Source organism: Balearica regulorum, chromosome 17, assembly GCF_011004875.1.
Source record: "Balearica regulorum gibbericeps isolate bBalReg1 chromosome 17, bBalReg1.pri, whole genome shotgun sequence".
NCBI lineage: Eukaryota > Metazoa > Chordata > Aves > Gruiformes > Gruidae > Balearica > Balearica regulorum.
This window is the reverse complement of record NC_046200.1, coordinates 1,443,549-1,456,515: the sequence shown is the minus strand read 5'-3', so window position 1 is coordinate 1,456,515 and position 12,967 is coordinate 1,443,549. Positions and strand designations below refer to the sequence as shown.

Sequence of the window (12,967 nt, the reverse complement as noted above, 5' to 3'; positions counted from 1 at the left end):
GTGCCATGTCTTTAAATAGTCCATAATGTCAAACACAACAGGTTAAATAAAGTTCTCTTACTAATGAAACAGAAAGAGAGTCGATGTGGAATGCAAGGCCAGAACAGCCTTACAAGGGCAGGCTTTGCTCCTCCGTGGTGGCTGAAGACTGAGCGTAACTGAGATGGACAAACTAAGAGGCCTGAGATGGAATTGAAGCTGTCGTGATCTTTGCAAGCACTGGGTCATGATATTTGTTTGTATGTGGGGTGATGATTGGCAGAAAACACTTTAGAAATGCATGAATTATTAGTAACTGCTAACTTCAGTGGAGCGATGGGTTGTGAGGCAGGTAGGCATCAGGAGAACAGGTTTCTGACCGAGGGTCCCACAAGGGAAAAGCAGAGACTGTTTTCGCGGGGCGTTTAAACTACTGTTGCCCATCCCTCTCCATCACATCTGCTTTGCTGACAGGATCATTCAGCGATCCATCCAGTCTAGGTGAAAACCAATCTGATAACCTTTCGGTAGGTCTTCAGCTGGATTGCCTTCCCAGCTCCGTGCACGCTGGCGCTGCCGGAAGGGAGGTGGCGATGGGGGGACCCAGCCATTGCCAAAGACCCTGTGGACTCGAGCGGCTCACGCTCCGCATGAGGCTGTGCTGCGAGTTCCACCTGCTTCTCCTGGTGTGTGGATTGTGTGCTGGGCTACACGCAGGCCTGTTCTCAATTTGACCTTCCGATCCGGTATAGTCATCAGCATAATTGTATATATTTGGGAACAGGTAAAGCTCAAAAGGGGCTTTTGGAAAATATGTCACCATAGAATTCTGTTTTCTACTGAACGAGGGGAAAAATAGGGATTGTTACCTCTTTGTGCAGGATTATATTTTTGAGTTGTAGGTGGAATAGATGTTGTTAATAAAAGTATCCAGCAATGTTTGAATAACGAGGTCCTGTTTGCTACTGTGGTAATTAGTTGTGCCGTACCGGTTAGCAATGTGTGGTCTCAGTGTTCTGGAACTACAGACCCTTGACAGATCCGGGGTGGCTGCCGCGGGAGATAATCACTAGTGTTTTTCAAGGGCAGAGGATCGTCTTGTGCCGTTCTTGTTCAGAAACGAACCCTTACTCAGGCAGAAGGATTGCTGGACTGAAGTGGCCGGGAGACAATTTCAGAGCATCTGTATGGTTCTGAGCTATGTTCTGCAGGCTGATGGTTATAACAAGGTACGTGGATTCACCGGAGAAAGTAGTAAATAGAACCCGTGTGTAACCCACATGCTGTTACTTAATTAAAATACAGTTGTGAGCTGTTGCCGGCTGGGAAGTTTGTGTGGAATCCTACAGAGCGTCATGTTCTGGGGAGCCTTAGAAAAGAACTAAAGAGAACAAGTTGGTGTGCTCCCCGGGGAGCCCAGGCTGTCTCCGTCCATTGTGTGCACGCCCACGGCAGCCGTGGCAGCGTGCTCTTTGGAACTGGTACCATGGCTGGTAAAGTCCTTAATCTAGTGTGAAGTTGACTTACGTCTTTTAAAATTATTTTTAATAGTGGCTCGTGTTTTTCATACAAGTGAAGTCTCACTTGAATCAGAAAAGCCCCCAAACATGATTTGCTACTAAGTTTCTTACAGCTTTTGAAAACGGAGTCCTTTAGGCTTTCAAGTGTTCTCCAGCTTTGGTGGCTGATGTAACGGGGTCCTCTGAGGTTTCGGTGGATTATTTTACTTACCAGAATAGAAGGGGTAGAAGCAGTCCATTTTAATAAAGTAGAACAACCCTCCTCACACACGCTCTGCACAGATCAAGGCAGACGTCAGCATGTTACGCTTTTGGTGGGGAGGGGTGAAAGTAAAAAAATATATCATGACATAATTTATCCAGTCCTTGGAGAGTCCAGTGAGAGGTATTTTTGAGGACGTTTTTCCTATGTAATTGCTATGCAGATGCATTTTCATAAAGCAATATTCCAACAAATTTTGTTAAAACTTAATCCATTTACTTCAGACCTGAGTTATTTTTAGGTGGATTTTCGAAGGAAACTAAGTTTGGCCGCGTAGTCTGTCAGTCTCCTGGCAGCTGCTGAGCTCGGCCAGTTTTGGTACGGAGCTCAAGCAGGAGAACATGCAGTCACTCACTGCGCTTCAGCTGAAGGCGTGGAAAAATCTTCAACTGTTTGATGGTGCAAGCGCATCTGATTATCTTCTAAAACGTTTTGCCATGATGTTAATAGAAGTGTAAATCTAAGCAGTAATTTAGAAGCTGAGAATACTTAAATACCTAGCAGTGTGCTCATGTGGTAGCAAGAAGATGCTGAATTTAGTATTGCAGGTAGACCCAAATCAGCACTTTTACAATCTTTTAAAGGTGAAAATGGTAAATTGGGCATAACATCTCATTCTTCAGGGGAGATCTAATAAATTGGAATGTATTCTCTAGTGAGTTTTCAGATCCTTCAAGTCACATACACGTGTGAGAAGCTCTTGCAGCGAGCGGTAGCAGCGCTGCCCTCCGTGGATGTTGGGTTGAATCTGGTTGTGCATCTCCTCCCGTTTTGTGACGGGTGATACACCAGAAGTTTTGGTTCAGGTTCAGTTCTGCTGTGCCCGTCCTGTTGAGGTGGAGGGACTGCTGACTAACTTGCATGGCAGCTACAGTCTGGAGCTCTCTGACTGCTATTTCAGGGGGCTGCGAAATCAGACAGAGCCCGAAACCATCTAAAATAGCAAAGTGCCTCATGAGGAATCCCTGCGCTGCAGCAAGCACGGAGCTGCCCTTGCAAACGCACAGATGTTTGAAATGCAGAGCTTAGATTATACAGCATAAAAATGGGGAGCAAGTCTTAAAGTTCAGTCTTGGATGCAGGATCTCCATCGTTCATGAAGCATTATACTTAGCTGTGTCAGAATAATTTTTTAAATTTTTTTTACCTTAAAAACGTAAGAAACACCCAGCTCTTGGGGCATCTGATCAGAAGTATCTCCTTCCATTTCCATACAAAACCAGCTCTGTAGCTCTTTAAAAGGAAGAGAGCTATGTGAGGAACAAAGGATTTTCTCTATGGGTTGGATTCCCTTTTAACACTGAGGGGTTTTATTAGATTGCTAATTTGAGAATGCTCAAAACAAATATAATGTATTCAGAAACGAATAAGATATAGAACGCTGCGTTTTGTCACTGAAGTTTTTCTTGGAGATAAGTTACAGGTTGGTGGAGTTCAACTCTTAAAAAGGCAAGACACCCCATTGCCTCAGACCATTTTACGTTTGTGTGCATGCTTCGAAGTAGAATTTCTGATGCAATAGAACTTTAGTGAGAGCCGTTACATAAAATATTATCTAGAAGTTTTTTGTTGGATTAAATCTCTTCCTGAGGAGAGGGGGAGGAGAGGATGATGCAAGACCATGGTACTTTGTATCGCAAATTAAGCAACAGCAACAACCCCCCCTTGAATAAACAAGAAAGTGAGCAGCTTTCCCTGTGCCTTTCTTACCTTTCTTACCTTCATACCTGCATCTCTCTTTCCCTCAGCTCTAAACTAGTCACGTCTTGACTTTGAACACCTACTTAAGTTTATGGATCTAAACCTGTAGCTCTTACTTCTGCTGTCCTCCCAAACGGGCTGTTTCCAGAAATCCCCCGGCCGGTGACATCTGACTGCGTTACCTGCTCTTATCCGTGGGGTCCTCTCGCCCCCCAGCCCGTTTCGGGCTTTGCAGTGTAGTACCGACCCCGTGGTCCCCCAGCTGCTGGGGAGGGAGCAGAGCTGGGGGCGGACAGCGAGCCCTCGCTTGCAAAAGTTGTTAACAGTGTCTGAAAGTGGAGGAAAAAACCCAAACCTGCTTCAAATGGCCAGACCTGTTCAGCTTCGGTTTGCGTTTCTGGCTTAATCATTCTCTTACACTGATATCATAGTTGCTAACTTGAAAGTGTCTTGTTTGAGTTTGTAAATCGCATAATAAAACGGTTATATGTGCTGGCGGTGCCCGAGTACCCCATCAGACAATGGGAGCGGGGTGTAGGCTTCGTCCTAACCTGCCCCGTCCGAGCAGGAAGCCTTCTGCTGTTGGTGTAAGACGTTCCCTGGCAGACATGTTGCTCTTGTTTTCCCAAGGAAGGGTTAAAATCAGTAAGTACACGTGACATATGCAAACTATGAATCATTCCAATAGATCTGTGCAACTCTTGCCTGCTTAGGCAGCAAGCAGATGCTGTTCCCTTGGTTGCCATGGTAACCCTGCCTGTACTATAATAAAGCCCAGCCCAGATCCTTCCTTAGGCAGACCTCTGCGGCTGTTTCACCTAGCTCATTGTTTCCTCTCCGGAGAAGAGGCGAGGCAGGGACACAGAGGAGGGAGTAGGATACCAGAGGCAGCGGCAGCTTTCGCCTGCGTGGAACCTCTTGCGCCTTGTTCAGGGAGCGTTCGGAGCACGGCAGACCGCGCCGGTGGGACCCAGACGGGCTCGTGACATCCAGCAGCATCTTCGGCGTGCGTCTCCAGGTTGTGTAAGGAGAGGAGCTGGCGTGTGCGGCGGCTCGGATAGGCGTGGGGAAAGTCCCTGTGCTGGCTACTGGTGCGGCGTTTTGTCATTCCCGGCTACGTTCCTCTGATACGAAGCCCCCCTGGAAAGCAGAGGAGCTGATGTCATTCAGAAAATCTTTTGGCAGGCTCTGAGCAGCCAGCAAGTCCGGTCTTGAAGGCAGCAGCTTGACACGGTTCCCCTTCAGCTTCGCTGTGCCTCAGGAGCCTGCAGCCTGCATTTCTGGAAGTGAGAATCTCCTAGAATGGTTCTGAAGATGAGGAGGCTGGTGAGAAGGGGATCCTGCCGGTGCTGATACCTTCCTGCAGAGTTTTTTGGGGGGAAGAAAACAATTTGGATTTATTGTTCAGAAGATCTAATCATTTTGCTGCTAAATGGATTGTATAGAAGCATCAGAACTTTGTTTAATGTACTGTTACCTGAAAAGCTGCCGAGCCAGAAGAATACGATTTTTTTTATTCTTCTAATATTTACAGCAAAACAAAAACTTGGCTTAAAAAGGGAGTTTCTTTTCCAGCTCTGAAATGAGACAGTAAGAGACTAATTCTGTGCTTGTAAATGGACTAATTTCAAGTGACTGTGTCAGGATTTAAACCTTGATTTCTCTCTTTAGCACGGCTGAATTAAACATAGTTTGATGGAACTCTGGAAATCTGATTGTAAGTAGGAAAAGTCTTTTATTTTTTCCTACTCAACAAATACCAATCTCCAACCTCACATATCTTTTGTTATTTAAACATAGAAATATGCTGACAGTTATAGCGTAGTGCCATTTACCTTAGCTGAAAATACTTTATAGGTGGAAACATTTTTTTGCAAAATAAAATCAGGGTTGTTAAGGAGAATATATTTTACAGTAATTGCTACTGAATAGTGATTTCTCATCTCTGCTGGAAAAATGGATTACCTCGGAGACAAACTGACAGTGGCACAAACTCACATGACCCAGTGGATGGGTACAGTGCGGAGATCCTTACAGGAAGCACTAAATTTAGTCACTACTGCGGTTGCTCATGAGCGGAGTAGCGGGGAAGGTGGAAGCAGGACTCCCTTCAAGCGAACCTCCTCCTTCAGGCACTTTGCATCCCGGAGCAGAGAGTCCTTCCGAAGGTTTTCAGTGCGGAGTCAGCAGAGGTTTTCCTCTTTGAGGAAGAGGCAGACCAGTTCAGAGCCACCTGAGCTTGTAAGCTATGCACCTTTTTGAGACTCTCGAGGTAGATAATACAATGCAAAAAGCTTGGTTTCGTCGCAGCATTTTATCTAATAATAAAACTTATATTGTATCTGCTTTTCAATTTAAAAATAGCCCCCAAAACACTTCCAGGTAGCGGTGTGCATCTGTCTGCTCCCAGCTGGTTTCTTTCTGCAGCACAGGTGGATGTTTTCATTTGTCAGGGAACACGGTTAATCCAGGTTTGGGGAATGGGGAAAAATGTTGTTGATCTTTTTTTAAAGCAACACAGTAAGGTAGGACAAATATTTGTCTAAAATTAGAAAGAGAGAGTTAGTCTGAAACTGAACTTGTGTCGGTCATTTCGAACACCGCAGGTCAGCATGACTTTCAGTGTACATCAGTGCTGGTAATTTTTCAGTTAAAAAATGCCTGAAGCTAAATTTGTAAAAAGAATTAGGCACTGTCACTCTGCAGTCAGTGGTAAATGATGATTATTCTCTTCTTTCATGGAAAAAGAGGTGTTTTTTCTCAGTGGAATTGCTACTTTGTCATGAAACAGAAGTTAGAGGAGCAGCACGACGCGAGGGCTGCAGTGGGGCAGCGGCAGGGTGTAATTCCATGGGAGCACGGGAGGGCGAAGACCCCTCGGTACACCGCAGCGGGTGCCACGCAGAGCCCCCTCTTTCCATTAAATACCTTTCCTGGTGGCTGGGTGTTTTCAGGAAGGATGGTCTGTATGTAATGGCATGGCAAAGTGGTGGAGGAAGCGCTGGTGGTGTAGCGAGAAGCCCCTTCACGGTGGCAGGGGTGCGGGCTCTTGCTGCTGGGCAATGTCTGCAGGCAACGTTTGACCCCCCCCCCCCCGCTTCTAGTTCCAGCAAATACTGCAAAGCAGCAATGGTTTGCTGTATAGTGTGTTGAAACATAAGTGAATCCGGTTTCTTCTGTTTTATTTCGTGGAGAGGAGCCTAAACTGGTGATTCGGGTTGTACCTGGAACTGATGATTTAAGACTGACGCTTGAACTGTGGGAAGCGGGTGTGCTGTGGTTGACTCGAGTGGGATTGGGACCAAAGCTTTGGTACCGGTATGTGGGTACACCCTGAACGGCAGGCTCTCTGAAGTGGCAAAAATGTCTTGGGTCTGGTTTTGTGGTTGTTTTTTTCTTTTGCTCTTTTTTTTTCCTTTTTTTTTTTTTTTTTAACAAAGTAGTTATTCATTGTAAAGTGTAAATACATGAAGTTCTGATGTGGCCTCATGGAGGTTTGTTCCATGACTGACTGAAGGTAAACCTGCATTCCTTGGGCAGGTGTGGCATTCCTGTCCAGGCTATTTCCAGTACTTTTTTTTATCAGTTATGGTTATAGCATTTTTGTCCTAGCTTGCTATTCATCTCCTGTTTGGCTGTACTGGAAAAGAAAATATTGACAAGTGAGCACAAAAGAATGAAGAGGAAAATATTTGGTAACCACTGTTACAGTGTTAGCGTGGTGAAGTTCCATTGGTTTTGGTTTTAAGCTGATATTTTAGATTTATTAGAATTACCTGAGTAAAAAAACTTATTTAAAAGAAGTGAAGACTGAAAAATGGAAATGTGGAACCTCCAGAGAGCAGCTGTACTACTGTCCTCACAGTGTGCTGCTTACAGAGCAGAAATCGCGAGGCAGAGGATGACCTTTCCAGTTAATTCCCTGCTGAGAGGCACTGGAGCTGCCACTCCGCTGTTTCACCAGTGATTTTGCATGTGCTTGGCTTGATGCGTGAGTTTGGTTTAACTTGTGCTCGAACTTCAGGTCTTGACACTGTGAAAGTTTGTAGTTTGTGCCGTTGCGTCTTCCCCAGAACAACTTGTGAACGCGGACCCTGAGCCATTACTTTTTTACCCAGCTGGAGCAGGGTCCTGATTTTACTTAGTCCTTGGACCTACTAATGCTTTTCTACAAAACCCCTACGGAATTAGTATAAAGCGTTTGATTCATCATAAGCTGACTTGTTTGGTTTAGGGATGTACTGTAGAGTCGTCACTCCGTGGTGATACTTCAGCGATGCAGTTTTTGAACAAGGAGCAGCTGGGCTCGCTGCTGTGTGAGCGAGGGTCGGTGGCGTCCAGCGACAGCAGAGACGGGTGGCTGCAGGCTGAGAACTCGGCTTTGTGCAAGACCAAGAAACCTGTCAAAACTCAAGTCAAACAGCACAATTTAAGATAGTGTGAATAAACTTGCTGCTGAGGTCGAAGACAGTGGAGGTGTGATGGATGTAGCTGTCCGTTTGTCCCCTCTTGTGACCTTGGTGGGCTTTCAGATTAAATAACCCAGGGAAATAATAGGTTACGGTTTGTATGGTCTCCTGTCGCTGCTTCAGATACCTTCTAGAGGAATTAACGGTATTGTATTTAACGCATTCATCCATTTATTTGGATATCTATGACTTTTGAAAAATGCCTAGGCTCAAAAATTGTCTTGTTGTCTGTTTAGTTCCGTACTTAAGTTGCTGTGCGAAGTTTGTAGCAGCTGTTACAGCAAAGGGCTGATGCTGTCCGTGCTGTCTGCTGGATCCGAGTGGGAAAACTTGGGGCTGTTCCACTGCTGTGACATAGGTGCGGGTCCCAGTCTTGCTAAACGTGGGGAAACTGGCAGGTCGGCACACTATTAATAAACATACTGCAACAGATTTTAGTAGGTAACTACTGCAAGCTGTGTAGCTGGGAAAGGGCTCATGGATATTGCATTTTTTTTCTGGGCTGTAAAAACAGTTTTTATCCTCTACAGAGGAGCTTTAGGCTTGGAATGAAAGGGATTTGATGTAATTGGTTGTTTCCTTGCTGGAGGTCGTAAAAGTAAGAATCGGGCTGGAAGAGAGAGGAAATGATTTCCTTTTCAAACACTTCTCTTTAACAGCTCAGGGATTACGTATTCGCTTTGTTATTCTGTTCGTACCTTGTCACGCTTTCCTGTTCAGTGTCTGGCAGGGCTGACATCCTGACCCAGCTCTGTCTCTGGTGCTCAGCTTTGCTCTGTAGCGCTGCAGAGAGGAGGTTCTGCTGGGTGGCTATGCCTAATTTAAAATGCAGTCCTCTGGTTTTTATATGGGAACCAGTCTTTGTACACAGGACACTCTGAATTTAAATTGTCCCTTATAAAATCTCTTCTAACCTCCACTTTTTTTTAAAAAATTTAAATCTATATGCCTTAAATTAAACCTAGAAAAATAAACATCTAACACAGGGCAATCTGATTCTGAATCTAGAGACAATACAGCCATCTTTTTTCAGAATTGCTTAACAGCTAGGACAATCAAGGGATAAAATGAGCCTGAGAACTAAAACTAATTTATCTTGTGGATCTCAAACCAAGAGTTGATCAGTCAGAATTTAATATATGCAAATCTCAAACAGGAATGCAGGAACAACTTCTATTTTAAATAGCTTCTCTGGTATATTCAACAGCAGACTGTTTGGAAAAAAGATGAATTTTCTTATTCTTCTTTTTCCCTATAGTACTCCTATTAGTTTCTTCATTGAAACGGAATACTCTGTCATTTGCCCTGCCTTCCTTCCTAGCACAACCCCCTGAACACGCTGGTTTTCTCATCAGTTGCTGTTTCCCAGCAAGCTTTTCCTTCCTCTCTTGCCTTGTGGCAGTCTGTTCCTGTAGCCATATCTTCAAAGCTCGTCATCTGTCCTTTTCGTTTCCACTGCAACCGAATTTAATTGGTCTGAGAATACTTTCTACAAATAGATGTAATATAGTGTTCTCACACTTAATTTAAGGAAAAAAGGTGTCACCGTGGACTGAAGAAACTTGCTGGCTGCTGCACCCAGGAACGGCCGGGTCCCGTGCGCTGAAAACCATCCTAATGCAATGGCACAGGACCGATTTTAATTGCATCATTATTCTGGCTTATTAATATCAGATCTAGGGATCTGCAGCTGAGCTTGCAGAAGCTTTTACTTGGAATGAAACCTTTTAAATGGAAGTTGATTTTTCTCCCAGACATTTTTATTGAGGCTTTTTTTCCATTTTTTGCCTCATGTCATCAGCTCAGTGTCTCTGTTGTAGTAGGAGCAGAGATATTTTCATTAAACGTTACCTCTGTTTTAGTCGTGGTAATATCAGTCGTGTTCTCTTATAGGTATGATATCCGGTTTCACAGCCCACGCCGTTAGTTCTAGATCTCCAAGTTTGTTGCCATACAGTAAAACCAGGGTAGTTGTTCCATACCCTCCGTTCCTTAGCTGTCCCCTTACGCTGCTAAAAAAGTGTGGCAGTTTGTTTCTTTGCAACCGATTTAGCTACTTTCAGACAGCGAGCATCAACAACAAAGCTGTGGAAAACCTCAGGGGTGTTTCAGAGTTTTTGGGAGAAAACTTTTGAAATGGAACAGAAATAATTAATTCTGGGTTAGCATGGATTTTACATGAGTTGTTCTGGTACGTGCTAAAAATCACACCAAAATGAATTTAATTGTGTTTTGCTTTCTGCTGTGCTGGTCAGTTGATGAAAATGGTCTTTTCATTCAAGCTTGATCTTGACAGCATCGGTTATTTTGTTTGGATTCACTTACATAGTTCCAAAGTAAAGGTGGAAGTGGAGTTTGACTGCATGCGTCCCAGGTGTGCTGGGAAGGCGCTTGGTCCTTCCGAGGGCTTTTGTTGCATCCTGCAGCCCTTTCACTGCCGTCCTCTCTTTGAGATTTTTTTAAATCTTCACGGATGTTTCTTTCTAAGCCAGTACAAGCTTGTGCAGGCAGCTTCTTTGTTGGGAAAGCTGGTGGACTATCACTTTTTCCATTTGAGTAGGATCCCTCTCGGGCGCTGACGAGCGGCGAGGGACCGAGGAGCGCTGTGAGAACTGGTTTGAGTTACGCACGTGCCATTCACCTGCACGTCGCCTGGGACTGTCTCTCTGCTTTTGAAAGAGCATTGATCTGTGCGGTCTGTTCTGATTTTACCCCAGGTCTGCCTACCGATGTTTGTCCTTCGTGGTGAACGTCCTTCAACAACCTGTTTGTAAAAAGAAGTTAATACAAGTTGGCGTTTTTATTCTGAGCTTGGCTATCTTGATACAGACCCTACAACAAATAGTTGCTGAGCTATTTTGCTGGACTGTTCACCAAAAGTGCAATGAATTGCTCTCAAAAATATTTTTTTATTTTTTCTAACATCAGTGAATGGAATTTTATCTTTAAATTTCCCGCGAGCTGTTGTGGTAGTGTGAAGCAGGTTTGCAGAAAGCAGGCTTTTAAAAATGAGTCGTTTGTCTTGCTTCGAGGTGTGGGGGAGGAGTAAAGCTGTTCAGTTCAATTAATGAAGATACAAGGGCCAATACTGAAAGAGTTCATGCTTTTTCATTCTTAATAACTTTTCTGTGGATTAACAGGCCATGAACATAGCTGGCAGCATAAATCTGGGCCATAAAACTGTAGTGATGGGTATTTAGTAGACTGCCTTTGTTGTTCCCTTGTTATTGTGACAGGAATAATCACTTAGACAACTTCACTCTGTGATTTTACTTAGGCTGGCTGCAAGGGGTGGATTTTTACCATGTTCTTAGAGCGTAAGAAAAGAACATAAACATATTTAGAGCTGATCATTTTGTGCTCATTCACCTTGCCCTTTTTTTAAAGTACTAAGGGATAGCAGTTACTTTCAGAGGGAAATAAATTGCATTAAATAAAAACATCACTGAACACAACACTGGCAATCCATTTTTCATTGAAATTTTGTAACATTCTGTAGTTTCAGGAAATACTAGTGGTGGTTCATTGGTCTGTGTGTGTGTGTGTGTATTTTGACTGCTCTTTTCTAAAACATCTAAGTTGTCAGAGGTTTTTGTTTAAACGAGCAGTGCACAGTCTCCAAAGTCTGCGTGTATGTTACTCACTTGTTGTCAAGGAATCCTACCGCTTTCCGTACGTTTTTAAATCTAGACTTTAAACTAAAGAGCCCTTTTTCCCGGGAATGTTTGTTTGAGGTTTTTCCCGGGAACGTTTGTTTGAGGTTTAACTTGTGTCTTATGTGGAAAAACATTAACTGTGCAGAAGAGCTGTGAAATACAGCATTTCTAGTAGGAGGTGTTGATTCCAAGCATGTAGCTTTTCAAAAAAAGCAAATATATTCACTTCCTAGCATAACAGTATAAAATTGTCTTGTTCTGGCTTGTGCCTCTTGCAATGTTGGAGATGAGGGATCCTGCTCAACTCCTAGTGCCAACTTTCATTAACGCTGCCGAGAGTTGCGTATGCCCTCCGGGAGAACGAGTTCCTCTGCCTCCGCGGTAGGACAGCACGATTCTGCTCGAGATTTTCCTGATGAGCAGCCTGGCCTGCCTCTGGCTCTGACCCTGCTGCCTTTGGTTTCTTGGTGTTTAGTTTTGTTAAGGCTGGGGGGGGGGGGGGGGGGGGAAGTAATATGTTGATATAGGAGGGATTTTAAAGATTCCCAACTATTTCCTCTGCTCCACTTTTGATTTTCTGCTTTCCCACCTCTCAGAGGAAGTCCTGCCGTGGCTCACTCAGCCCTAGCAACGTGTATATTTAGAATTTGGTTCTTGTCTGCTTTTTGCACATCAACTCAACCTCTGCTCTGTCTTCAGCCTTGCACTGAAACCACATGATATGTGTGTGCTGAGCGTTCAGAGCAACTCGGAGCAGCTCTATTTTCAGGGTATATAAAAAATGACAAACTCTCAAATGTCTTTGAAATCCTGAATGGAGCGAGGACGTTAACCTCACCGAGAGTCACTGCAAAAGCAGTGAGCAGGTTTCATTGCGTGATGGTAACCAGCTTCCTGGCGAAACGAACTGAATCTGCCTTAATCAGGCCACGTTCTCTGTCATGGCCAGAGTCAGCTCCGGACAGACTTTGAGTCTTTGGTGCCGCTGCCTTTCAAATCGTGAGCATCTCAGCCGGACCTGGCTCCGGGAGGCATGGCGTAGCTGGGGTTAGGAGTGGAAGATCCATTAACGGAGGAGAAGCAATTCGCTAAAGACCGGCAAGCAGGGGAAGTAATTTTGTACGTTCCAAAGGTGTGGAAAATGCCGGTGTTTGGGGAGCTGTGATAGCATTCAGCCTCTCGGGAGTTCAAGTTTAGGCTGGAAAGGTGTTGCTGGGAACATGCTGTTTGAACTTGAGTAAATCATTGAACTTGCTGGCAATGATTTCCTCTGGCTCCTTTTGTGCTGTTTACAGTGAACCTTTTGTGCTGGTGTGGCGAGGAGGATCCCTGTCAGCTCTGAGCTAACCCGCGTGTTGAACCATTTGTAGTGTTTGGATC

General features: G+C 44.5%; 1 protein-coding gene across 5 annotated transcripts in view; it reads left to right on the top strand.

The window, feature by feature from the left end:
• Positions 1–12,967, top strand: part of KIAA1671 (KIAA1671 ortholog) — an 86,533-nt gene that overhangs the window by 53,213 nt on the left and 20,353 nt on the right. Inside the window, exon 1 of one of the 5 annotated variants that reach the window (XM_075770041.1) lies at positions 4,261–5,703. The exons of 3 other annotated variants lie outside the window; for them this stretch is intronic. In XM_075770041.1, the coding sequence (XP_075626156.1) occupies positions 5,419–5,703 (285 nt within the window). In that variant the 5' untranslated portion in view covers positions 4,261–5,418. Of the gene's footprint in view, positions 1–4,260; positions 5,735–12,967 lie in introns of those variants that run through there. One more of the 5 variants, XM_075770046.1, reaches the window with a different exon arrangement.